The following is a 27,309-nucleotide window of genomic DNA, read 5'->3' as shown; positions in this document are numbered from 1 at the left end:
GCATACGTTTTTGCAAAGTATTATTTCACCTGCTTGGCTTTAGAAATAAAATAACTCAATAATACTTTTTATGCAAACAAATTGTTCTGAGTTCAGTCTTTGAGTGTGTGACGACATTTCTTGCCTGAGTGTGTACCACAAATGCTTAAATCTACCCTCTGATAAAGCCTTACTGCTCGCCCACACTACCACAATTGGAGTGTAAGGTATAATCTACTTTTACCTCTGCCTACCTTTGGGGTTCCACCGGACTCTATGCACACTATACCTCATTTAGGTATAGCGTATACAGAGCCAGCTTCCTACAGAAGGCGTATGCGACTACGGTAGTCTGGGCCTGCGGAAGGCTGGAGGGAAGACCTACCAAACGGCTGAGAGGGCCATCCATCAATATAAATTCATGGAAATTGAATGGAAGATCTGCATCTGACCCGAGAGGCTTCTGTGATGTTGCAGCCAATCTCTTTTCTCAATTCTCAGGCACTAAAGGCCTCTCATCTGCCAACTGGAATGAGAACAACGGGATGCACAAGCCCATAAGACCAGGCAGACATAGGGTGTGCAGAATTGGTATTAGTGCCTGAATCAAAATTATTCCCTAAATATCCATTATCCTCTGAGTAACAAAAGTCTTTATGTAGGCAATGTTCAGCACCACTCCTATAAAGTATGTTGGAGTAAGTTGAGACTTTTGGGCATCGCTAGTAAAGCCCACGTGAGGGAGGAGTCACCGTGTGCTTAAGATGTTGTCAGGAACTGCAACTTCTCTCATGATCGTTGGAGTGAAGCTGCCACAATTATGAGCACTTTTGTCAAGGGGCATGGCGTAACAGTACAACGGTTAACTGATAGTGCATGGACGACCCCCCCACACCATAAAACCTCCGATAATGTCTGTGATTGAGGAGGATTGGCAGACTGAAGTAGGCATCCTGGCAACACAGGGAAGCCAGTAACCGCCCCATATAAAGGGCTGCATTTTGATCTTGTCATGCCGAATGAAGAGTGGGCCTATAAATATGATATAAATGTTACCAGATCTGAATAATGTACTCTACTTAACTTATCCACTCCCAGTAACAACTCAGGCACTCATAGCCAACTGTTCTGTGACACACTATCACTTAACTTTAAAGACAAAGCGGATAAAATGTTTAGAAACTTTGACAACTCATACAGAAGATGCCAAAAAACCTCCCCCTCCCCACCAAGACAGCTCTATCCTATGCTACTCTCTTAGAATCTCCACCCACCACTTCAGAGCTAGTCACAACAATACTCAATGAATTAAAATCTGATTCCCCACATGATTTCTGCCCTACTGCTATACTCAAGCTTGTCCCGGAAAAGATTGCCAACAATCTTTCATTCATTTTTAATTATATGTTTCCATTCAGAATCATCCCAGTGGTTTGGAAAAAAGCCTCCATCCCCTCAAGAAAGAAACCCAGTTTGAATCCAGCAGACCCTCAAAACAAACCGTCATATGTCCCACATTCCCCTTCCTGCCGAAATTGCAGTTAAAGTACTGAGCACACATTTAGCTCAGTTTATCCATGAAAACCAGCTCTTGGACCCAACTCAGTTTGGTTTCAGGCCAGGGCACAGCACAGAAACAGCCCTCATTAATGCCAACGAGGAAATAAGAGCCGCCGTAGACCAGAGTGGCACTGCGGCCCTTGTTCTCCTCGACCTAACATCAGCATTTGATACAGTTGACCATAAAATCTTGGTCAACTGTCTAGCTAAGATAGGAGTCTGAAATAGGAACCAATCAGTGACCTTATGTTGCTAGGAGTCCTCTTCTTTTACCTTACATTGCAGGTTCCCTCAGGGATCCTCACTTAGTCCTACACTTTTTAACATGTATGTCTCAAATTTGGCCTCTTTAATCAAACAATACAACTTCGCACCTACCTCTTACGCTGATGACACTCAGCTAGTAGTTTCTACTTTCAATAATGACCCTACAGTGCTTTCTGCGCATCCAGGACTGTAGGAGGGCAGTCAGTTCCTGGCAATGTATGTTGCTCAACTCGGGGGAAACTGAGGTTGTACTATTCGGCAACCTATTTCCCACCTGGTCTCCTTCCTGGTGTCCAGATGAGCTTGGTTCCTTTCACACCCCTCTATCAAAAGCCAAGAATCTTGTTTTTTATGTTGACAATAGGCTAAACTATGGTGCTCAGGTTTCAGCAGTCATCTCATCTGCCTTCTTCACTCTTAGGATGATCAACAAAATGATAACATACATGCCTACTAACTCTCCAATTAATGTGGTCACTGCATTAGTTCTATCAAAACCAGACCACTGCAATGTCCTCTACTTGAATATTCAGGAAAAACACATTAATAGGCTCCACACAGTACAAAATGTTGCAGCCAGATTAGTCTTAAGACTGCCTGAATTCCATTCAGTATCTCCTGGAATCAGGAAGCTTCACTGGCTTCCTGTGCGAAGTCATGTAAAACTCAAAGCTGTGTGTGTAGCTCATAAAGCACTACACAACATGTGTCTTGAATTTCTGAGACCCATTTTCCAGTGGTACATTTATAACAGACCCCTTTGCTCTTTGGGAATTAGTACTCTTACAATCCCCAGAGTCTGGAAGTCTAATTGGGGTGGAAGAGGTTTTGTTACTGGGACTGCCAAACTCTGGAACAGTCTTCCGCCCCATATCAGAGCCATCCCCTCGTAGCTTCACTTTAGGAAAGAACTTAAAGGTAAATGCTACTTACCAGTATGCATCTGTTCTTGGCATATAGAGCTGCAGATTTATATACTTTTGCATAGATCGCCATCTGGTGTTGGGCTTTGATGTTTGCACTTGTTTTTGTCCTGGAAGAAGTCTTTGTAGTCACGAGGTAGGTGACTCCTCCCTAGGAGTCCCTAGGATGATAGTGTGCATGGGCATATACTCCATTCTTAGATTGATTTGCCATGAAGGGTTACGATGGAGTAGTAAGAAGTAGAAAGAGATGTCTATGTGTAATGTATCTAAGTAAGATAGTACTGGAACAGATAGAGGTACCCGGGGAGGCAGATGGGTGTATACAAATCTGCAGCTCTACATGCCAAGAACAGTTGCATACTGGTAAGTAGCATTTTCCGTTCGAGGCATATGAGCTGCAGATTGTATACTTTTGCATAGACTGTACAGCAGTTACCTCCTTAGCGGTGGCTACCTGTAACTGTTTCAGTGGTTTGAAAAAGTGTTCTTAATACAGCCTAGTCCACACCTGCTTTTTGTTTTGCCTGCACATCTACACAATAGTGTTTTGTGAAGGTGTGTGGTGTAGCCCAAGTTGCTGCTTTGCAGATGTCATCTAGGGGAATGTTCCCTAAGAATGCCATGGATGCCCCTAGTTTGTGTGTGGAATGAGCTCTAGGGGGAATGGTTAGTGTGCGTTTGGCTTGGATATAGCATATTTGGATGCATTTAACAATCCACCTTGCAATTCCTGCTTTTGAGATGGGATTGTCTTTATGAGGTGGGGAGAAAGCCACAAACAGTTGTTTGGTCTTTCTAAAGGATTTTGTCCTTTCAATGTTGTAGACTATTGCTCTTTTAACGTCTAAGGTGTGAAGAGCTCGTTCTGCCACTGAGTCTGGTTGAGGGAAAAACACTGGGTGTTCAACAGACTGGTTGAGATGGAAGGCAGATACGACTTTGGGTAAAAATTTCAGGTTAGTCCTAAGAACTACTTTGGTATGATGGATTTGTAAAAATGTTTCTTGTATGGTTAATGCCTAGAGTTTCATAACTCTCCTGAGAGATGTGATTGCAACCAAAAAGGCTACCTTCCAAGTGAGGAACTGTACTTCGCATTTGTGGAGAGGTTCAAAAGGGGGACCCATGAGTCTGGTAAGGACCACATTTAGGTTCCATACTGGAGAGGGCAGGACTCTGGGTGGGATTATTCTTTTAAGTCCTTCCATAAAAGCTTTGATAGCTGGCACTCGAAACAAAGACAAATGACTGTTTTGGAGATAGGCTTCATCCAGCTGCCATAGCAGCCTAATAGATGTATATGCTAGGCTACATCCAGCTGCCATAGCAGCCTAATAGATGTATATGCTAGGTTACATTGTTGTAGATGCAAAAGGTAGCAGATAATGTTCTGAATAGAAGCATCTAGTGGATTGATCTTGTTGTTTGTGCAATAAATGGCAAATAGTTTCCATTTTGCTGCATAGCATGCTCTGGTGGTAGGGCGTCTAGCTTCTTTAATGATATTCATACAGTCTGGCGGAAGATTTAGGCAGCCAAACTCTAAGACCTCAGGTGACAGATCGCAAGGTTTAGTTGATTGGGATCTGTATGTCTTATCTCTCCATGGCTCTCAGTGAGAAGCTTGGGTGAGAGGCATAGTTTTTGATGACGTACTACTGATAGTTCTTATAGGGTTGTGAACCATGATTGTCGGGCCCATGTTGGAGCAACTAGGATCATTGTTTGAGTTTCCGAACCACTAACAGAATGAGTGGGAGAGGCGGAAAAGCGTAAGCAAATTTGCCTGACCAGTTCATCCATAGTGCATTGCCTTTGGACAATGGGTGTGGGTACCTGGACGCGATGGTTGGGCATTTTAATGTGTGGCGAACAGATCTATTTCTGGTTGGCCCCACATGCGAAAGAATGGACGAAGAACTTGAGGATGAAGTTCCCATTTGTGGATTTGCTGTGTCTGACGACTGAGCAGATCTGCTATCTGATTGTGTACACCCGGGAGGTATTCTGCAAGGCGATGTGTGTTTTGCGCGATGGCCCATCTCAATATGCTCTGAGATAGGTGTGAAAGCTGCAGAGAGTGTGTTTCCCCCCTGTTTCTGTATGTAGTACATTGCTGTCATGTTGTCTGTACAGACCAGGACAGCTTTGCCTTAGAGGTGGAGTTGAAAAGATGTTAACGCTAAAAAGATTGCTAACAATTCATGGTAGTTTATGTGGAATTGTCTTTGTTGGGGGGTCCATATGCCCTGGATGGTATGGGTTTGCAGATGAGATCCCCAGCCGGTGAGCGATGAGTCTGCTGTTAGCACGGTCTGTGGAACCGGGTCGAGGAACGGCCGCTCTTTGGAAAGGTTTTGTGTGTTCCACCACTGCAGAGATCGATGGGTGCGGTCGTCCACCAACACCAGATTTGTTCCCTGACCTTGAGCCTGGTTCCACTGACGCGCCAAACATTTCTTTAATGAACGCATTTGGAGTCTTGCATAAGGGACGAGGAGAATGCAGGAGGACATCCCTCCGGTTAACTGCATGAACACTTGCGCTGGTAGTGAGTGTTGAGGCTGAAATGTTTGGATTAGAGCCTGTATGGTGCTTATACTGACTGGGTAGGGGTATGCTAGAGCTTTTGAAGTGTCTATTGTAGCCCCTAGGTATTGTTGTATGTTGGACGGTTGGAGATGGGATTTGGCGAGGTTTATTGTGAATCCCAAGCTGTGAAGCAGTTGAATTGTTTTGTGGGTGTGTTGCACACAGCTGCTGTGTGATTTGTTTTTTATGAGCCAGTCCTCCAGATAAGGAGACAGCACATTCATGTCTTCCCTTAAGTGGGCTGCAACTACTGCGAGGCATTTGGTGAAGACTCTGGGTGCTGTAGTGACCCCGAACGGGAGGACTTTGAATTGCTAGTGTTGACCATCTATCACAAACCTGAGATATTTCCTGTGAGCGGGGTGAATGGGAATATGGAAGTAGGTGTCCTTTAGATCCAGATTGGAGAGAAAGTCGCCCTGTTGAAGTAGTGGAAGCACCTGCTGTAGAGTGACCATGTGAAAGTGGTCTGACGGTTTAGTGGCCTGAGGTTCAGTATGGGCCTGAGAGAGCCGTCCTTTTTTTGGAATTAGGAAGTAGAGGGAGTAAACCCCCTGTGCCTTGATGAGGCAAGGGGACTGGTTCTATTGCGTGTTTTGGTAATAGAGAGAGAACCTCCTGTTTGAGAAGTGTTAGATGTTCTAAGGACATCTGGTGCTGTCTGGGAGGAATGTTTGGGGGGTAGAAGTGAGTTCCAGGCAATAACCATACTGGATAATTTGTCTTACCCCCTTGTCTGTTGTGATGGAATTCCAGACAGGTAGGAGCTGTGAAAGACGTCCCCCGACAGGAGTGGGATAATCGGGGGGAAGTCACTGTTTAGTGGTAGGGGAGGTGCGGTTGTTGCCGCGACCTCTTCCTTTGTTATTGTTGCCTCTGTATCCTCCGCAAAAGTATCCTTTGAGGGATGTTTGAGTGGGGCTTTTGTAGGAGGTAGTAGGCTGTTCTGAACCAGTGCTTTTTGAGCCGGCTCTGTAGAAAGAGCGGCGAAAAGAGCCTAAGGGAAGGGAACTGTAAGGCCCCCATAGATTTAGCAGTCTCGGTGTCCTCCTTCATCTTTTCTAGGGATGTGTCAATTGTCGTCCCAAAAAGATGCTCCTGATCAAATGGCTGGTTTAAAAGAGCAGTCTGAACCTCCTGTTTGAATCCGGAAATCCGGAGCCAGGCGTGTCTGCGCAACAAGACACTAGTATTGATTGCGCAAGATGCGGTATCGGCTGCATCCAACGCACATTTTATTGAGGTGTTGGTAATTAATTTGTCCCCCTGGATAAGATTGTTGGCCTTTTGCTTGTACTGGTCAGGAAGGTGTTCCATGAGCTTTTCAAGCTCGTCGTAGTGGGCTCTGTCATATCCGGCCAATAAGGCTTGGGCATTGGCAATACGCCTATGGTTTGCAGCCTATGACGCGATACGTTTCCCTGATGCGTCAATTAATTTGGATTCTTTATCAGGGGGTGGGGTGTCGCCTGTACCCTGTGAGGTGAGTTTGCCCACTTGCGTGCATTAGTTACCACAAGGGAATCCAAGGGGATCTGACCTGTATTATAAATTGGGTCATAAGGAGCTGCCTTGTATTTTATATCCACACTGGGGTTGAGAACCCTGGCTCTGACTGGGTCCTTAAAAATTTCTGGGGCATGTTTTATCATGCCTTTTAACATTGGCAGGGTGCTTGTTTTTTGCGAGGGTGCGAAGGTTTCTAGCAAAAAATCTTCTTCTGGGGGCCGGAGTGTAAGGGGACTCCATGGTATTGGGCAGCTCTGGTGATTAGTTGCGCGAACCCAGGTTTGTCATCTGGTGGTGACAGCTTACATGGATAGACATCCGGGTCATTATGTGGGTCGGGGTCTGTATTGTAGTCTTCCCAAGGGTCTATGTTATGTGGGATGGTATGTGAATCATCATTATCAAACCCTTGTGGATCTGTATCCCCACCTACATGATCGTCAGTATCTGATGTGTGAGGTGAAACTATAGGTTGTGGGGAGTGTGGAGGAGAAATCAATAAGTGTGGATTAGCTGGAGGAGGAGAAGGCGGTGGGGAAGTGTTAGTGCCCATGTCCTGTCTCTTGGGAGGTATTGAAGGGTCCTCTGAAGTGTCCAGTTTACTCTTTTTTGGAGGCTTGGTGACTAGTTTGCCTGTGTTTGGATCAATAAACAAAGTCTTTTGTTTTGGGTCCAAAAATTCAGGCTGAGTGGGCAAAATGTCCTTGTTCGGTGCCGAAGATTTCGGAACCGAGCCTTCTTTAGACGGAGTCTGTGAGTGTTTTTTATGCGCCGAGGCTTTTTTGGGCTCTGACGACTTATTGGAGTCCGAGGCCTTTATCAGCTCCGAAGATTTCTTCGGTTCGATTCTTTGTCTTTATGTTTCGACGCAGAGAGCTTCGACGTCGACGAAGAGTCTTTGCCTTCTGGCTTCGGTGCCGGGGAGGACTTCCTGGCACCGGAATGGGGTTGGCTCGAGCCAGAGTCGGAAGGCCTATGTTTCGGTTTCAGAGCCGGGCCCAAGGGCGGGGCATCTTAAGTATGTTGTCGGTGTCGACCAGAGCCGGAGGGCGAGGGTGTTACCGGGGCCTTCGGTTTGTTTTTGGGGAGCAGGTTTTTGGTACTCGCGGACCGCTGATCAGGGGTGACTTCTTCAGCGTCGGAGTCATTCGCTTCGGAGATGTAGATGTCTTCTTCGTCACCCAATTGTTCCAGCTGCATTTCGGGATCTGCTCCGAAGACGTCCGGAATCAAGCTGCTTCCACGAGACATTTTGGGACGTTAAGCCAGACGATCATGGATGGTTTTCTTCGACCTGAACGATACACTGGCCTTGCAGTTCTTTTCTTCGTGCTCCGGGGGAGGCAGAGATTGCACACCTCGTGCAAGTCTGTGTGGGGGAACTTAGCACCACACCCGGGGCATTTCTTGAAAGGAGTCCTTTCCATTGACTGCAGGCGTGGTCGGAGCGGAGAGGCCCAACGGCCCGCATAGAAGATAGAGGTCGAGAAGTCGGTTTTGAAGATGCGCGTCGAAAAGGGTAACACGATCGAGACAATACCGTCCAATGGAGAGAATTGCGCATTGAAGGGGGATTCAAAACCGATATCGACCCGGAGCGCAGCAATGTACATCAGAACCCGATGGCGGAAAAAAACTATCTAAGAATGGAGTCGATGCCCATGCACACTATCATCCTAGAGAGGAGTCACCTACCTTGTGACTACAAAGACTTCTTCCAGGACAAAAACAAGTGCAAACATCCGAGCCCAATACCAGATGGCGATCGATGCAAAAGTATACAATCTGCAGCTCATATGCCTCGAACACATTTCTTTTTTTTTAACAATTAGCGCATTCTGTTTTAAGCTCCCGTTCAGCTAGCACCAACACATCCTAGGGTATTTGTGCATTGTACAAGTTGCAATAACATAACATGCCTTTAATTGGCTAATGTGGTTTTCTGTCACAAAATACCACAAATAACTAGTGGCTAAAACCTTCAGCTCTTGCAACCTCCAAGCAAACACTCATCGCCTACACATTTATAGATGCAACATCTTTGCCTTCGTTAAATCCTGCTCCAGACCCCTTCAAGTCTATGATCAACACAGAGACAGACCTTTGCCGCAAGTGGACAATTCAGGACACAGATCTCAGATCTTGATCAGTACAACCTGCACAATAGTCCCACTAACCAAACAGATGTAGTTTGACCTCCTACAGGGTAAGTACTAGGCTCAGCAGAACAGAACAAGCAAAGAATGTGGGCTATGGACGCAAGAAGATGTAGAGAAAAGCCTTTAAATGTGAGCTAACAGCCTTCTGCCTAATCTGCACTATGGAGCAAGCACATCATCTGAAGAAAGGTGTGCAGACATTACACATACGCCAGGGGATGACTCCAAGAGCACTTAACACATAATATCTTTTAATTTTCACTTTAAATCCCTCTTTCATCTCATTAAACCTCATGCACAAACTAAGAAATTGTATTGCTGATGGACTTCGTTGTGACCATAGCCACACTGTTAGCATGTTGATCATTTATTTAATCAAAAAGATTGAGCCCATCACACTAACGCTTATGCAGTTAAATGATGTAAAGTGGTTACCAAGCAAAATGTCAAAAATGTTTAATAGTACAAATAATTTAATTAGAACATCTGTTTAGGGTGGCACCTCAAACAAGCAATCAATTGGTGTTGCAGACATCTGGGACAGCATGTTCATTCTCTGCCTCAAAAACTGCTTATCAGTAATCTCACCAGATTCCTAGAAAATAAAACACATTATTATAACAAAACTGTAGATGTCTTTAAATAGTTGTCTTCGATCTGTAAAAGATACAAATGTGCAGAAAAAGACATTAAAACATACCAGTATGTCAATATATTTCACTTGAATGGAAAAAAAAATGCCTTCATGGGGATTAGTAAAATACATATATTTCCAATCCTGGCATCTGCGAATGACAGGCGCTGAATCCTCTTGGAAAGTCTTTGGAAGTCACGAGATCGGTGACTCCTCCTTCGGATCGTATTGCGCATGGGCTTTGGCTCCATCCTCAGATTGTTTTTCGCCAGCAGGGAAATGATGGAGCGTAGTAATAAACAGTGAAGATGCCCATGTGTGTTGTATCTAAATAAGATAAAACTGGAACAGATAAAGGTAGCCGGGGAGGCGGGTGGGCGTGTGTAGATCTGCAGCTCTACATGCCAAGAACAGATGCATACTGGTAAGTAGCATATTCCGTTCAAGGCATATGAGCTGCAGATTACACACTTGTGCATAGATTATATAGCAGTACCCACCCTTAGCGGCGACCACCCGTATCTGTTGCAGTTGTTTGAAATAATGTTTTGAGTACAGCCTGGCCCACACTAGCCTGTTGCTTAGTTTGCACATCTACACAATAGTGTTTAGTGAAAGTGTGCGGTATTGACCATGTAGCTGCTTTGCAGATATCATCTAATGGGATGATTCCTAGAAAAGCCATTGAAGCCCCTATTTTACGTGTAGAATGGGCTTTAGGGGGAACGGATAGCGTTTGTTTTGCTTTGTGGTAGCAAATCTGAATGCATTTGACAATCCACCTAGCTATCCCCGACTTGGCGATGGGGTTGTCCTTGTGTGGTGGAGAGAAAAAGACAAACAGTTGTTTGGTCTTACGGAAAGGTTGTGTTCTCTCGATGTAGTAGAGTAAGGCTCGTTTGACATCTAGTGTGTTGAGAGCTTTCTGCAACGGTTTGTGGTTGCGAGAAGAATACTGGTAGTTCTACAGATTGGTTTAGGTGAAAAGGGGAAATGACTTTAGGGAGGAATTTTGTGTTGGTACGGAGAACAACTTTGTTATGGTGCATTTGTAGAAAAGGTTCTTGAATGGTAAAGGCTTGTATCTCACTGACCCTTCTGAGGGAAGTGATGGCTACGAGAAAAGCGGTTTTCCATGTTAAAAATTGGAGTTCACATTTGTTTAGAGGTTCGAAGGGAGGCCACATTAGTCTGGTGAGAACGATATTTAGGTTCCACACAGGTGAGGGTGGCACTCTGGGGGGAATTATTCTTTTAAGGCCTTCCATGACGGCTTTAATGGCAAGTACTCTAAAGAGTGATAGATGTTGCCTGTTTTGTAGGTAAGCTGCTATAGCTGCGAGGTGCAGGCGAATGGACGTATAGGCTAGATTACACCTTTGTAGGTGGAGTAAGAAGCCTGATGTGTTGAATGGAGACGTCTAGGGGATTGATGGTGTTGTTGTGACAATAGACAACAAAACGTTTCCACTTGGCGGCGTAGCACGCTCTAGTGGTGGGTCGCCTAGCTTCCTTGATGACGTTCATACAGTCAGGGGGAAGATTTAGATAACCGAATTCTAGGATTTCAGGAGCCAGATCGCAAGGTTGAGCTGAGCTGGGTCCGGGTGTCTGATCTCTTCGTGGTTCTGGGTTAAGAGGTGTGGAGAGAGGCGTAATTTTTGGTGCAGTACTACAGATAGTTCCAGCAGTGTGGTGTACCACGGTTGTCTGGCCCAAGTTGGAGCTACTAGGATTAGTGTGAGGGAGTGTTGCTGTAGTTTGCGCACCACTAGTGGAATGAGTGGGAGAGGCGGAAAAGCGTACGCAAATGTGCCTGACCAGTTCATCCATATCGCATTCCCTTTGGACAATGGGTGTGGATATCTGGCGGCAAAGCTTGGGCATTTGGTGTTTTCGTGGGTGGCGAAGAGGTCTATCTGTGGATGCCCCCACATCTGAAAGTACGGGTGTAGAACTTGTGGGTGGAGTTACCACTCGTGGATTTGTTGTGTTTGTCTGCTGAGCAGATCTGCCATAGTATTTTGGACTCCTGGTACATGCTGAGCTAGGCTAGGAGAAAGATTTTCTGGGGTATGGCCCATCTCCATATGCTCTGTGCTAGCTGAGAGAGCTGTGGAGAGTGTGTGCCGCCTTGTTTTTGAATATAGTACATGGCTGTCTGTGCGGATTAGGACTGCCTTGCCTGAAATTTATGTTTGAAAAGATTTTAGGGCTAAGAAGATCGCTAGTAAATCCAGATGGTTGATGTGGAGTAACTTTTGTTGAGGTGTCCATGTGCGCTGCACGGTGAGATGTAATAGATGAGCTCCCCATCCGGAGAGCGATGCGTCCGTCGTTAGTACTATCTGGGGATACTGGTCCAGGAACGGTCGACCTTTGGAAAGGTTTGTGGTGGTCCACCACTGCAGAGAGCGATGGGTGCGACCGTCTACCAACACAAGATCTGTTAACTGACCATGGGCCTGGTTCCATTGGCGCGCTAAGCACTCTTGGAGAGGACGCATCTGGAGTCTTGCATGAGGTACTATGAATATGCAAGAGGCCATCATCCCTATTAGTTGCATAAACACTCGAGCTGGAAGGGAGTGCTGTGCCATGAATTTTGCACGGAGAGCCTGAATGCTTGTAATCATGGCAGGATTGGGGTAGGCTAGCGCTTTTGAGGTGTCTATGGTTGCACCGAGGTATTGTTTTATGTGGGATGGTTGTATATGGGACTTTGCGTGGTTTACTGTGAAGCCCAGTTGGTGAAGTAGCTGGATAGTGGCATGCGTGTGTTGTACATACTGGCTGTATGAACTGGCTTTTATTAGCCAGTCGTCTAGGTATGGGAAGACATGGATGTGTTGTCTCCTGAGGTGTGCTGCCACTACTGCTAGGCACTTGGTGAATACATGTGGTGCTGTTGTGACTCCGAACGGGAGTACTTTGAATTGGTAGTGTTGGCCGTCCACTACGAATCTGAGGAATTTCCTGTGAGCGTTGTGCACTGGAATGTGGAAATAAGCGTCTTTTAGGTCTAAAGTGGTCAGGAAGTCGTTTTGGGAAAGCAGTGGAAGTACTTGCTGAAGCGTTACTATGTGAAAATGGTCTGAGTGTATGTATTCGTTTAGGGGCCTGAGGTCTAGGATGGGCCGCAGAGTCTCGTCCCTTTTTGGTATGAGAAAATATAGGGAGTAGACCCCCATATTTCGTTGGTCGGTAGGAACGTGTTCTATCACCCTTCTCTGTAGGAGGGAGATTACCTCCTGCTTTAGTAGTGTTAAATGTTGTTGTGACATTGGGCGTTGTCTGGGTGGAATGTTTGGGGGTAGATATTAGTTCTAGGCAGTAGCCTGACCGAATTATTTGTATTACCCATTTGTCTGAGGTGATGGTGGCCCAGACAGGGAGGAAATTTTGGAGTCTGCCCCCGACCGGAGTGGGATGGTCTGGGGGGAGTGGAGGGAAGTCATTGGGTAGGTGCGGTGGCAGAGCAGGCAGTGTTTGTTTTGCCTCTGCCTTTGTTATTGTTGCCCCTGTAGCCGCCTCTTTCGAAGCCCCTTGTAAAGATGGACTGGGTAGGGGCCTTATAGGAAGTGGAAGCGGTGTCGGAGGAGTAGCCTCTAGATGTGCTCCGAAAGGAAGAGCGGCGAAAGGAGCGCCTGGGAGGGTGTGATTGTAAAGCTCCCATGGATTTTGCCGTGTCTGTGTCCTTTTTCATCTTTTCTAGGGCCTCATCCACTTTTGGGCCAAACAGATGTTCCTGGTCAAAGGGATGGTTGAGGATGGAGGCCTGTACCTCCGGTTTAAAACCTGAGATCCTTAGCCATGCACGGCGACGGAGGAGGACACTAGTGTTGATGGCCCTGGAGGCTGTGTCTGCTGCATCTAGGGCAACCGTATGGAGGTGTTAGTAATGGTTTTGCCCTCCTGAATTAGCTTGTTGGCCCTAGGTTTGTATTTATCGGGGAGATGTTGCATTATGGCTTCTAATTCGTCATAATGGGCCCTGTCATACCTGGCTAGTAGCGCTTGTGTATTAGCGATACGCCATATGTTGGCAGCTTGGGATGCAGTACGCTTGCCTGATGCGTCCAAGAGTTTAGACTCTTTGTCAGGTGGTGGTGCTTCGCCGGACGCTTGGGAGTTGGCCCTTTTACGTGCTGTGGATACTACCAGAGAATCTAGTGGTGCTGGCCCTCTGATGTAGGAGGGATCTGTAGGGGCGGATTTATATTTCTTTTCAATGCGCGGGTTAATGACCCTGGCTCTGACTGGATCTTTAAAGACCTCTGGCGCATGTTTTATAACTCCCTTGAGCATAGGTAATATTGAGGTAGTCCTATGTGTGGTGTCAAACGTATCTAGGAGGAAATCCTCCGCCACGGGGTCGGTATGGAGATCTACCCCGTGATAGTGTGCTGCCCTTTGTAATAGATGGTTGAACCCCAGTGAGTCTTCTGGTGGGGAAGGTCTGGAAGGGTAGAGATCATCCTGTGGGACGTTAGGGATGTCAGGGATATTGTAATCGTCCCATGGGTCTGGGGAGCCTGTGGGAGTAGGGTCCCCTGTAGGTAAATCTTGGGGTACGTCTCCTATGTCATCATATGGATCCCCCTGATAATCACCATCCGGAGAGGGTGTTGGGGAATGATGAGGTGGGGGCGGAGACGGTGGAGATGGGGAAGGTGGAGGGGGTGGTGGAGGTGGGGAAGGTATTCTGAAAGGAGAGGTAGCAGAGTCTTTCCTCTTTGGAAGTGGAGGCGGAGCAGGTTTTTCCAGCTGTCTCTTTTTGATGGAGAGCATCAAATGTCCGGTTTTAGGATCCTTGGTTAGTGTTTTTTGTAATGGATCCGGTGTAAAGAGTTCTGGTGATGTTGGTTGGTCCGTTGGCGCCGAAGGCGTCGGGCCGTTGGTTTTTTGGCTTTATCCGCGCTGGTTCGTTGTTTGGAACTATGCTTGGAAAAGTCTGATTGTTTGGTCGGCGCCGAGGTGGGTTTCGGCTTCGAAGTGTCGTTGGCCTTGTGTGCTTTTGTCGGTGCCGAAGATGGTGTCGGCACTGAGGAGCTGGAACTGGTTCTCGACACCGAGTATTTCGGTGCAGGGCTCGGTGTCGAAGCGGAGGCCATTTTCTTTTTCGGTGTGGAAGAGTGTTTATCGGCACCGACGGTGGGCTTGCTCGAGCCCGAGCCGCCGGAAGGCTTAATCAGCTTCTTTACCGGGCCCGAAGGTGCGGTGTGGGAAGCAGTGTCTTTGGTCTTGCTTAGGCCCGGAGGCGAGGGTGTGGGGGGGGTGTAGATTAGTACTCACGACCCTCTGTGCCAGAGTGATGTCCTCCACATCTGAATCGTCGGCTTCGGAGGCGCTGACGAGTCCCTCGTCGGTGTGGTGTTCTTCTGGAGCGTCGACGCCTTCCCCAAAGATGTCGTCCGGAATCGCTGTCGACGAGTGTGCCATGGTTCTTCTAGCCCTTCGGTCTCGGATGGTTTTCTTGGACCGGAAGGACTTCGACGCCGGACAATCTCGAGCCTCGTGTTCAGGGGAGAGGCAGAGTTTGCATACTTCGTGGAGATCGGTGTGGGGGAACTTGGACCCACATCGAGGGCACTTCTTGAAGGGAGTCCTTTCCATTAGCCAGGACCGGAGCTTGGGTAGGCCCGAAGGCCGTCGTCGACGACCGGAATCAAAGGTTTTTTCCGATGAGAGGCGTGTCGAGTGGGGAGATCGCGATCGAAAACAATACCGCGAGTTGGGGTGAGGATTGCGCGTCGATCGTCGAACTGGAAGCTGTTCGGAACCGGAGCACGAAGATCACATCCGAGCCCGATGGCGGAAAAAAATAATCTGAGGATGGAGCCGAAGCCCATGCGCAATACGATCCAAAGGAGGAGTCACCGATCTTGTGACTTCCAAAGACTTTCCAAGAGGAAAAACAACTGCAAACATCCGGGCCCAACACCAGATGGCGATCTATGCACAAGTGTGTAATCTGCAGCTCATATGCCTCGAATATATATATATATATATATATATATATATTTGCAAGTACATGCTGACAGGACCAGAAAACATCTCAAAAGAAAGTCATAACTTTAAAAGTTTTCAGAAACCCTTCAACATGAGCGTCCTTTGGTGTGCTCAAAGGAATTTATTAATTTTGATGACTTTCCTGAATCAAGTTAGCCTGACAAAAACATGCCGAGATATCCTAATTTTTGAGAAGTGTTCAAAGGACGAAATACCTTTAGTAGGAAAAAATGCCTTTGTTAAAAAGGTAAATCTTTATTTAAAAAAGGTTCTCAGTAGTTTCTATGTCTACAGCAATGAGGGGCTGCACGGGGGCGTAGTCCCATGCAAATGAGGCAATCACTTTGCCTCTGCAACCATGCCGTATAATAGACACGGTCGCAGAGGCAAGCATGTCTTTAGGAGGCTCACTAAAACAGAGCCAAAAAAGGTGGCGCACTTTGAGTGTACCTTCTAAAGGCAGCTCTCTGGAGAGAAGAATGAGATCCCCACTGACATCCCTTTGCAAGCGGGTGCAGTTGCTCACTGCACCCGCCTGCAAGGGCATGTCTCTCCCTTCTTGAAAGTACAGGCAGGTTGATGACTGCACTGTGAAACACAGAGCAGTTTTGAAGCAGCCACTGTACCCTAGGGCAGCGCATTCACTGCAATACGGTGCACTTCCCTTGTTTGCACACGGTGCACCTATTTAAAGGTGCACCTTGGCGCAAACAGGGAAAGTGCACCGTACATGTAATACTGCCCCAGGTAGTAAAAAAATAAGAAAGGAAAGGAGGAGATGCCCGAGGTTGGGGAGGCGTAGAAAGAAAGGGAGGAAGAATAGAAGAGAGTGCAGAATTCGGTATAGAAGACAGGTGGGAGTCTATTGGTGTAATTCACTGTCAGGTACATCATTCGGCTTTTTGCTTTTAGCCAATGTTTGCTTTTTACAGTGGTGAGGACCTGGGACCTCCTCAAAAATAAAGTTTTACAAAAGTCATGACCAAATGATAATTGAAAAAGCCAAAAGGCTGTTGGCCAAAGTCAAACCTATCGACTTTGCCAATCCTTGTTATAGCGTGCAGTCGGTGTGAAGGTTTAGTTTTGTAAAGGTCATTTAAAATTGAGTGGAACAGCCTGCCTGTGCCCTTGACAGGACTGCACAGTGCAAAAAATACTTTTTGCTACATCACTGAATGACAACATAACTCATGTCATGATGCTATGTTTGAGCCACAACATAATGAACTCACAGCGTGTGTCACCCTGGTCTACTGATGTCAGGCCAGGTCACAGTTGTGAGGGAAATCAAGCCAGCCCTGTGGTTAGCACTAGAGAAAACAGTGGGGAATCAAAAATGCCTTTGCCTACAATGAATAACAGCCTGCTGGTTCCGTCCAATCTCGTGACTCCACTCCCCAGCTACTGACAGGCCATGCTACTTCCTGATTTTCGTGGTATACAAATCCCTCAACCTTGCTAGATTTCCATGAGACTGACTCATCCCTAGCCATACAGGCCTGCCATCGGAGTTGCTCCGCTACAGCCCCACAGACATGTAATGGACCGTGTCACAGCTGTGCCATTAGCCCGAACAACATGACATGCGAATGACTGCCTCAGGCATGACGGCCTGCAAAATCACTGCGATGCATATACTTCATGCTTGTCAATTGATGCAACTTTTCGAATGCAATTAGGACATTTTATTGCACACTCTCTATACCTACAAGAAATATTAGACCCAATCCACACAAGTTTTCCCCAACCCTAGTTGAGAGGGAAAAAAAAATCTATAAAATGATGGTGATGCATTGGGGGTATTGTGAGCTTACAGTCGACATCACAGTGAGTCATCATGACTTCCCCTATGGTCAACACCGAAAGTTAACGCTTTAAACACTTTGGGCCCGATTTAGAACTAGACGGATGGGTTACTCCATCACAACAGTTACGGATATCCCGTCCGCCAAAATATAAATCCGAATTATATCGTATGGGATTTATATTTAGGCGGACGTGATATCCGCCACCGCTGTGACGGAGTAAGCCGCCCGCCAAGATCTAAATCAGGCCCTTAGATACATTTAAAGGCCCCTACCTGTAGAAAACAGAGTAATGCACAGCATGTGAATCTAAAAGATGTTAGCTCTGCAAAAGGCCACACTTTTTAAACAAGCATTGGCAATGCCAACAGGTCTCGCCTATGCAAGGTCTATTGTTTTTGCCAATATGTGTTAACCATGTTGCACACCAGCGTGGCTGCTGTTCAGCATGGCTAAAAGTAAGTAGTGTAAAGGAGAGTGGAGCTGCGTAGAGTTGAGTAGCGTGCAGTGGCGTAAGGCTGTGGAGGGAGCAGAGTGTTGCAGAGTGGAAGGATGTAGAATGGCATAAAGTTGAGTGGAGTACAGCGTCAGAGTGTCGTGGAGTGGTGTAGAGGGTGTTGTATAGAGTGTTGTAAAGTACAGTGGCATAGAGCGGAGTAGATTGTTGCAGAGTAGAATGGCATAGAGTGAAATAGAGTGTTCTAGATAGCAGTAGGGTGGCGTAGAGAGGAGGAGGAGTGGAATGGAGTACAGCAGTGTGTCACAGAACAGAGGGGAGTAAAGTGGCATGGAGTAGCGTAGAGGGAGTCGTGTAGAGCATAGTGGAGTGGAGTAGTGGCATAAAGTGGGTGCAGTGGAGTGGCACAGAGCGGAGTGAAGTTTGAGTGGAGTTGTGTTTAATAGAGTAGAGACTCCAAGAGTGCAGCATCGCGGAGTGAAGTTGACTTAGAGTGAATTGGTGTAAAGTACAGAGTAGATTGGCATTGAGCACAGTGGCATACAGTGCATTGGTTTTGAGTAATGTGATAGAGCGCATTGACAGAGTGCAGTTGCGTAGAGTGGTGTAAAGTAGAGCGGAGTGCCGCAGCGTAGAGTGAAGCAGCGCAGGGTGGAGTGGTGCAGGATGATGTGGCATAGAGCACAGTGGCATAGAGTAGACTTTTCAGAGTAGAGTGAAGTGGCGTGGAGTGGTGCTGAGTGGAGTGGTGCAGGGTAAAGTGCAGTAGTGCAGGGTAGATTAGGCTGAGGTAGAGTGCAGTGGCGTTGAGTGATGTAAAGTGGTACAGAGTTGAGTGGTGTAGAGTAGAGTGCAGTGGTGTAGAGTACATTGATGCAGAGTATAGTGGCGAAGGTAGAAGACTTGCAGAAAAGAGTGTCGTAGAGTGCAGTGGTATGGTGTAGCATGTATTGGTGTAGAGTGCAGTGGAGTAGAGAGCAATGGAGTAGAATACAGTGGTACAGAGTAAAATACAGAGGCATCGTGTGCAGTGATGTAGAGTGCAATGGTGTAGAGGGGCGTAGATTGCAATGGTGTAGAGTAGAGTAGAGTGCAGCGCCGTAGTGTGTTGTACAGTATAGTGGTGCAGGGTGCAGTAGTGCAGAGTAGTTGGTATAGAGTGTATTGGTTTTGAGTAAAGTGGTGTAGAGTGCATTGGCAGGCAGAGAGTGCAGAGGTTTGTTTAGTAGAGTGGGAAGAGCTCACTGGTGTAGAGTACATAGGTGAAAAGTAGAGTGGAGCGGCATAGATAGAGTAGATAGTTTCAGAGTAGAGTGATGTGGCGTAATGCAGGGGAGTGTGGTGGCATAGAGTAGTGGTGAAGAGTGCACTGGAAAGAAGTGGTACAGAGAAAAGAGCACTGGGATTGAGTGGAGTGTTTCCGAGTAGAGAGGCACAGAGTGTAGTGGAATAGAGTCCATTGGTGTAGAATCCAGAAGAGTGGGGTAGAGTACAGTGAGGGATAGTGCAGTCTTGTCGAGTAGAGTGTCAGAGTGCCTAGAGTGTAGTGGTGTAGAGTAGTGCAGAGAACAATGGCATAGAGTACAGTGGTTAAGAGTAGAATAGAATGCAGTGACTTAGAGTGCAATGGTGTAGAGTGCAGTGATGTACACTCCAATGGTGTAGAGTAGCATGCAGTGGCATAGAGTGCAGTGGTGCAGAGTAGTTGGCGCAGACTGCAGTGGCGTAGAGTGCATTGGTTTTGAGTAAAGTGGTGTGGAGTACATTGGCAGAGAGTGCAGTGGTTTAGAGTAGAGTGGCGTAGAGCGCAGTGGTGTAGAGTAGAATGGGGCAAAGTAGAGTAAAGTGGGGCAGCATAGAGTACAGTGGAGTAGAGTGGTAAACAGTGGAGGGGCACAGAGTGGGTAGAGTGCAGTGGCATAGAGTAAACTGTTTCAGAGAAGGGTGAAGTGGCGTAGTGCAGGGTAGAGGGGAGTGGTGCAGTTGCACAGAGTAACGGCGAGGAGTGGTACAGAGTAGAGTGGTATGGAGTGGAGTGGCCAAGACTGGAGCAATGTGGAGTGGAGTGGTGAACAGTGCATAGTAGATTAGAGATGCGTAAAGAGGCATAGAGTGAAGTGGTACAGTGTAGAATGGCGTAGCGTTAAGTGGTAGAGAGTGCAATGTTGTAGAACAGAGTGTCCTGAATTGCAGTAGTGTAGAGTAGAGTGGTATAGAGAGCAGTGGCATAGTGTAACAGAGTAGAATAGAATGGCATAGAGTACAATGGTGTAGAGTGGAGTGGTGCAGAGTAGATTGGCGTAGAGAACAGTGGCATAGACTGCAGTGGTGTAGAGTGCATTGGTATGGAGCACAGTGGCACAGAGTGCAGTGATTAGAGTAAAATACAGTGGGGCAGAGTGGAGCTGCGCAGAGTGGATTGTTGTAGAGTGGAGTGGTGCGCAGTAGAGTGGAGTGGTGCACGGTACAGTATAGTGACACAGAGTGCAGTGGCGCTGAATACAGTGGTGCAGTGTAGATTAGAGTGCAGTACAATGGATTGCCATAGAGTGCACTGGCGTAGAGTGGAGTGGTACAGAGTAGAGTGCAGTGTTGTAGAGTAGAATGGCATAGAGGAGAGTGGTGCAGGGTACAGTGGATTGTCCTCGACTAGAGTGGTGTAAAGAGCAGTGGTGCAAAGTAGAGTAGAATGGGGTGGGGTAGAGTGCATTGGCGTAGAGTGGTGCAGAATACAGAGGCGTAGAGTGAAGTTGCATGCATTGGTGCAATGTGGAGTGGCGTAGAGGTGACGCGTAGTGTGGAGCAGTGCAGAGTAGAGTCCAGTTGAATTGAGTGCTGCAAAGTGGAGTAGAGTGGGGTAAGGTGGAGTATTCATGGTGTGGTAGCACTCAGCCATTACAGACCAAACATCTTCAATTGAAATGACCATTACATTTGCACAGACATAGTTTTCCTAACAAAACTATACTGCGCACAAATGATATTATGTGGTGACGTCATCTATTGACTGATTTGTTTTTTATCGTATTAAAAAATGAGTTCATCACATTTCAGAATTATCAAAAATGCGCCTCATTTGAACTTCCTAAATTCTGAAATATGTGCACAATTCATTTATAAACATTTACATTTTGTTGTGTGCTAGAAAAAAACATTGTGCAGCCTTCTGTCCAGCACCCCCCCAGTTGCAAGCATGATTGTCACATAAATCCTCTCACTTCGAAGTCAGAGGGAAAAAAAAGCAACCACCTAGCTCCCTATGAAGACAGAGCCGGACATTTGAACTCTGTCTTAGAATGTACAATAAATGTGACAAGATAAGAACAAAATGTAAAGGCCTGTTTACGGAAATTGAGCACCGGTGGAGGGATACCGTAAATATTGTGTGAACCACAGAAGGGATGAGCTCAGGCTGGACAGACTAAAACAAATAATGCCAGCAAATAGGAGTTACAAAACAAACACAAAGCCAATGGTAAGTCATGGGCAGAGTGATATCCAGGGAAGCTTTCCAAATGTTCCCAAGATGTTGTTAAAGAAGACAGCTGCACTGTCTGGAAGGCTTCAACCTAAAAACTGGACAGGGAATGTACAAACACTGGTTATACCCTAAAAATTTCACCAACAAATATCCAAGCAAGTTGCTAAACACCCTATAAATTAAGCAAACAGTGACTTCAGAATGGGAAATTGGGAGCTTGTTTATTGATTGGAATGTAGGACATTTTAAAATCGAAGAGAGGGGATCACTGGATTAAGTGCTCAGATATGTTCTAATTCTAACAAAATTGCAATTTAGTTTTCAAGCTCCTTTATTCCACAGCATTTTAGCATGAACACTAGAAGTATTATCGTGCAATCATTTAAATTTAAAAGGGCAAAAGGGTTTACTCACAGATGACTTTTCAGACAGGTTTCCCTGGCGAATATATTCAACCGCGGCTTCAACAGAGGTCAAGCAGTACCCCAACTCATCCTTCACAGTGGAACAGAACCGGAAATTTTTTATGTAGCTCAAATTTGCCATCCTTAAAAAAGCAAAACACAGACAATCCTTATGCAAAAAGGAATTAAGCATACAGCGTGTTTACAATTCATTTGACAAATAACGAGTCCACAGCTAATTCATTTTTGGATAAGTCACACAAAAAAGCAAATACCACCACAGCGTCCAACTTTGATAATGATAAAAAATTATTACAATGTACGAAAAAGTTCTGTTACCATTGAAAAACGAGTTGTTGGTCTATATCTGGTCCCAGGGGAGAGTTTCCTATTCTAACAAACTGGAACACCTTTATTTAAGTCTTTGCACTGAGGACAAGGAATAATTGGCTGCATGATTGTAACTACCTTCATACCAGCTATACAAAAGACTGGATTTAGAGTTTGGCAGAGGGGTACTTCATCGCAAACGTTCACATCCTAAATGCACACAAGGATCTAATGGCAAGTTAGTTGGGAGCATGCACTATACCAAATAGATTTGGTGTAGCAATGTGCACTTTTGAATTGTTTTAGCAGCTTTTAATGTGTGAATTTTAAGCTTGTATTAAGTTCTCCCCATTGTCAGCCTGTAACCCAATACCATATTATAACAGCAAGGAGAAAAAACAGAAAAAAGGGAAAGCAAAGTCTGCGGCTGGATTACAATTGATGAACCAGAGTGCAAAAAGGATTATTTTACTTACCCAGTAAGCATTTTTCTTGGCATGTAGAGCTGTAGATTCACATGCTTTGCATACTCCTGCCATCTAGTGTTGGGTCCGGATGTTTGCAAGTTGTTTTTCCTCGAAGAAGTTTTTCCTAGTCACGAAGTAAGGGGGCTCTTCCTTTCGGTGATAGTGCGCATGGGCATCGACTCCATTGTTAGATTGTTTTCCCGCACGAGGGTGAGAATGGAGTAAGTAAGTGTAGTCTAGAGATGTCCATGCGTATGAATGTATAATCAAGAACCGAAACAACTACAGGTGCCCGGGGAGGCTGGTGGGCGCATGTGAATCTACAGCTCTACATGCCAAGAACAGATGCTTACTGGGTAAGTAACATAATCCGTTTGAGGCATGTGTGCTGTAGATTCACATGCTTTGCATAGACTACATCGCAGTATACTCCCAAAGCGGTGGCTAACCTGTTGATGTTTGAAACAGTGTTTGAAGTACTGCTTGGCCTCCATTAGCTTGTTGGCGTGCTAATACATCTACACAATAGTGTTTGGTAAATGTGTTTGGTGTAGACCATGTAGCTGCCTTACATATGTCAGCTAGAGGAATGTTACCTAAACAGGCCATAGTAGCCCCTATTTTGCAAGTAGAATGCGCTCTAAGGGGTATGGATAAAGTTCTTTTAGCTTTTGCATAGCATGTTTGAATGCATTTAATGATCCATCTTAAAATGCCAGATTAGAGTTGGGATTGCCTTTGTGAGATGGAGCAAATGCAACAAACAGTTGTTTTGTTTTGCGAAAATCTTTGGTCCTTTCTATGTAATACAATAAGGCTCTTTTAACATCAAGCGTTTGAAGAGCTCGCTCTGCCACTGAATCAGGCTGAGAAAAAAAAACACAGGTAACTCAACTGATTGGTTAATATGAAAAGCAGAAACTACTTTGGGACGGAATTTGGGATTGGTGCGAAGAACTACCCTGTCTTTATGGAGTTGAAAGAAGGGTTCTTCTAAGGTTAATGCCTGTAGCTCACCAACTCTCCTCAATGAAGTAATTGCAATGAGGAAAGCAACCTTCCATGAAAGAAACTGTAAAGAACAATTATACAAAGGTTCAAAAGATGGACCCATGAGTCTTGTAAGGACAATGTTAAGATTCCACACTGTTGCAGGGGGAATTTTTGGTGGTATTGCCATTTTCAAGTCTTCCATGAAGGCTTTGATTACTGGAACTTTGAATAGGGATAAATGTTGTCTGTTCTGCAAATACGCAGCTACCACTGCAATGTGCAAACAAATAGATGTATAAGCCAGTCCAGTTTGCTGTAAGTGCAACAGGTAACAATGTTTTGTACAGAAGCATCAACAGAATTGATTTTATTGTTATTACAGTAGACAATAAATATTTTCCACTTTGCTGCATAACATGAGCTAGTAGCAGGCTTTCTTGCTTCTTTCAGAATAGTCATACAATCTGATGGTAGATTTAAATAACCAAACTCTGACTTCAGCAGCCAAATCGCTAGGTTTAGTTCTTTAGGATTTGGATGCCTCATTTCTCCATGGTTCTGAATGAGAAGCCTGGAAGTGAGATGCAGCTTTTGATGTGGAACTACTGACAGCTCCAACAGGGTGGTGAACCATGGTTGACGGGCCCATGTGGGAGCTACTAGAATCAGTGTGAGGGAATGTTGCCCTAGCCTCCGAACCAGAAATGGAATGAGAGGGAGAGGCGGAAAAGCATAGGCAAATATCCCTGACCAGTTCATTAATAGGGCATTGCCTTTGGAGAGTGGGTGTGGGAACCTGGAGGTGAAGTTTGGGCATTTTGTGTTGTCGACTGTGGCGAACAGGTCTATTTATGGGAATCCCCATTGTTGGAAGTATGGAAGGAGAACTTGGGGATGAAGTTCCCATTTGTGAATTTGCTGCCTCGTTCTACTGAGGAGGTCGGCAATTGGATTGCTTACCCCTGGGAGCTGTTCTGCCAGAAGATACATTTTTGATGGATTGCCCAATTCCAAATGACTTGAAAGAGGCGTGACAGTTGGAGAGAGTGTGTCCCCCCCCCCCCCCCCCCCTGTTTTTGTACATAGTACATTGCTATCATGTTGTCTGTTCAGACTAGGACAGCTTTGTCTATTAGGTGAGAATAAAAAGCTTTGAGCGCTAGAAGCTCTTAATTAGTTGATATGGAGACTTTTGTGCTAGTTGCTCCACAGGTCTTTTATTGTGTAATGTTGGAGATGGGCAACCCATCCTGTCTGAGAAACGTCTGCTGTGAGCACGATCTGTGGGATAGGGTCGATGAAAGGACATCTTTTTGATACATTTTGCGGGTTCCACCACTGCAAAGAGCGATGGGTGCGCTTTCTACCAACACTAGATCAGTTAATTGACACCGCAAATGATTCCACTGACGTGCTAAGCATTCTTGTAGGGGACGCATGTGGAGTCTTGCATGGGGTACAATTGTGATGCAAGACGGCATCATTGCCAGCAGTTGCATGAACACTCTGGCTGGTAATGATTGGTTGGATTGAAATTGTACTACCATAGACTGAATGTTGTGAATTCTGGCTAAATTGGGAGAGGCTAGAGTTTTGATACTGTCTAGACTGGCCCCTAGGTAAGTTGCATCTGTGAAGGATGCAGGTGGGATTTCTGTGCATTGACCGTAAAGCCCAGCTGATGAAGAAGGTGTATTGCGGTCTGAGTGTGTCGTAGACAGTATTGGTAAGTGCTGGCTTTGATGAGCCAATCATCTAGGTAGGAGAAGATGTGAATATGTTGTCTTCGGAGATGAACTGCGATTACCACCAGGCATTCGGCAAATACTCAGAGCAGTAGTCACTCCAAACCGGAGTACTTTGAATTGGTAATGTTTGCCTGCTATCACAAATCTGAGGCATTTGCGATGAGCTGGATGAATTAGAACATGAAAATAGGAGTCTTTTAAGTCTAGAGTAGGCATAAAATGTATTTTCTGTAAAAGTGGATGTACCTGTTGAAGTGTTACCATGTGAAAGTGCTCTGACACTATATATATATTCTTTAACTCTCTGAGATCCAGAATAGGTCTTATGGACCCATCCTTATTAGGGATCAGAAAATAGAAAGAGTAATCCCCTGAACCTTGGTACTGTACTGGAACTGGTTCTATGGCTCCCTTTAATAAGATAGATTGCACTACCTTTTCGAGCAACTGCAAGTGATCTGGAGACAATGTGCGAGAGCGAGGCGGAATGTTTGGAGGATTAGTGGTAATCTCCAGGCAATAACCATGTAGAATCATTTCGATCACTCATTTGCCGGTTGTTATATATTGCCAAATGGGGAGAAACTGTTGAAGTCTTCCCCTGACAGGTGTAGTATAGTCGGTGGTCGCGGGAAGGGGAGTTAAGGGGTGTGGTGCCTCTGCCCCTGCCTTTAGAGTTGTTTCCTCTATATCCTCCTCTATAAAATCCTTTTGAGGGGCAGGACTGGCTGTTACCTTTGTAAGAGGAGGTATTCTGGTCTGAGGGTGTGGTTTTGGACCCTGCTCTATAAAAGGAGCGACAAAAGGAGCCTTTGTTTGAAGGAGACTGGAGCGCTCCCACAGACTTGGCCACTTCAGTGTCCTTCATTTGCATAGGTGCCCGATTGACCTCAGGACCAAGGAGATGTTTTTTGTCAGATGGTTTATTTAAAAAAAATTGTTGGACTTCAGGTTTAAACCCGGAAATCCTTAACTAAGCAGGTCTCCTGAGTAAGATGCTAGAGTTGACCTCCCTAGCTGTGGTATCAGCAGCATCTAGAGCACATTTTATTGAAGAATAGGAAATTAGCTTCCCTTCATTTACCAAATCTAGCACCTTTGCTTTACGCTCCTCTGGGAGATATTGGAGCAATTGCTCCATTTCATCCCAGTGTGCCCTGTCATATCTACCGTCGAGGCTAGAGAGGATTGCGCACCGAGGGGAACTCGAAGAACAGTTTTGAACTGGAGCGCAGCACTACCCGACCAAACCCGATTGGCCGAAAAAAACAATCTAACAATGGAGTCGATGCCCATGCGCACTATCACCGAAAGGAGGAGCCACCTTACCTTGTGACTAGGAAAGCCTTCTTCAAAGACAAACAACTTGCAAACATCCGGACACTAGATGGCAGGAGTATGCAAAGCGTGTTTATCTACAGCACACATGCCTCGAACCTGAATTTCGGCTGCAGAAGTGAGACAGCAGCACACCTGATGCATGAGAATGCACAAAGAGCATCACCATTCGGCTTCCTGATCTAATCAGTATCTCATGAACGGAGCCTTCGCCAGAGGACAAGCCAGGAACTACAAACGTTGGTCTCAGAGTCCTGAGTAAAGAGTACCGTAGGGAATGTTGAATGCCCCAGGTCTGTGTATAAAGGGGATGTTAAAGGGATGTCAATTGCCCCTATGGGGACAGAAGCAGATAACCCACCCATAAATGCAGACTCTATGGAAGGTAATTTAGAACTTGGGCCTGCAGGTGAAGAGGGATATATATCGTGGTTTCAGTCATTCCGAAATTATATCTTAACTTGAATTCCACATCCAGTTCATTAAGCTGACATTATAAAAAAAATAGATATCTCAGAGGCACTGCTACAAACTCAGGTAACTTCTCTACCTCAGATGCTGAAAGTAGTTTGTAAAGATTAAAATCTTGGATAGGAAACACTAGTGACAGTGAAATAAGTAGATCTGATTAGCAAAATCACGGCTACA

General features: G+C 45.8%; 1 protein-coding gene across 6 annotated transcripts in view; it reads right to left on the bottom strand.

Annotated features, from left to right (window-relative positions):
- Window positions 1-27,309, bottom strand: part of ANKRD27 (ankyrin repeat domain 27) — a 595,879-nt gene that overhangs the window by 335,633 nt on the left and 232,937 nt on the right. For all 6 annotated transcript variants that reach the window (XM_085639132.1, XM_085639135.1, XM_085639137.1 and 3 more), the window contains 2 exons: window positions 21,796-21,928; window positions 9,495-9,587 (listed from right to left, as the gene is read on the bottom strand). In XM_085639132.1, the coding sequence (XP_085495258.1) occupies window positions 9,495-9,587; window positions 21,796-21,928 (226 nt within the window). The remainder of the gene's footprint in view (window positions 1-9,494; window positions 9,588-21,795; window positions 21,929-27,309) is intronic.

This window comes from Triturus cristatus, chromosome 12 (genome assembly GCF_964204655.1).
Source record: "Triturus cristatus chromosome 12, aTriCri1.1, whole genome shotgun sequence".
Lineage (NCBI taxonomy): Eukaryota > Metazoa > Chordata > Amphibia > Caudata > Salamandridae > Triturus > Triturus cristatus.
The sequence above is the reverse complement of the archived record's forward strand: the minus strand, read 5'-3'. Positions and strand labels throughout refer to the sequence as shown.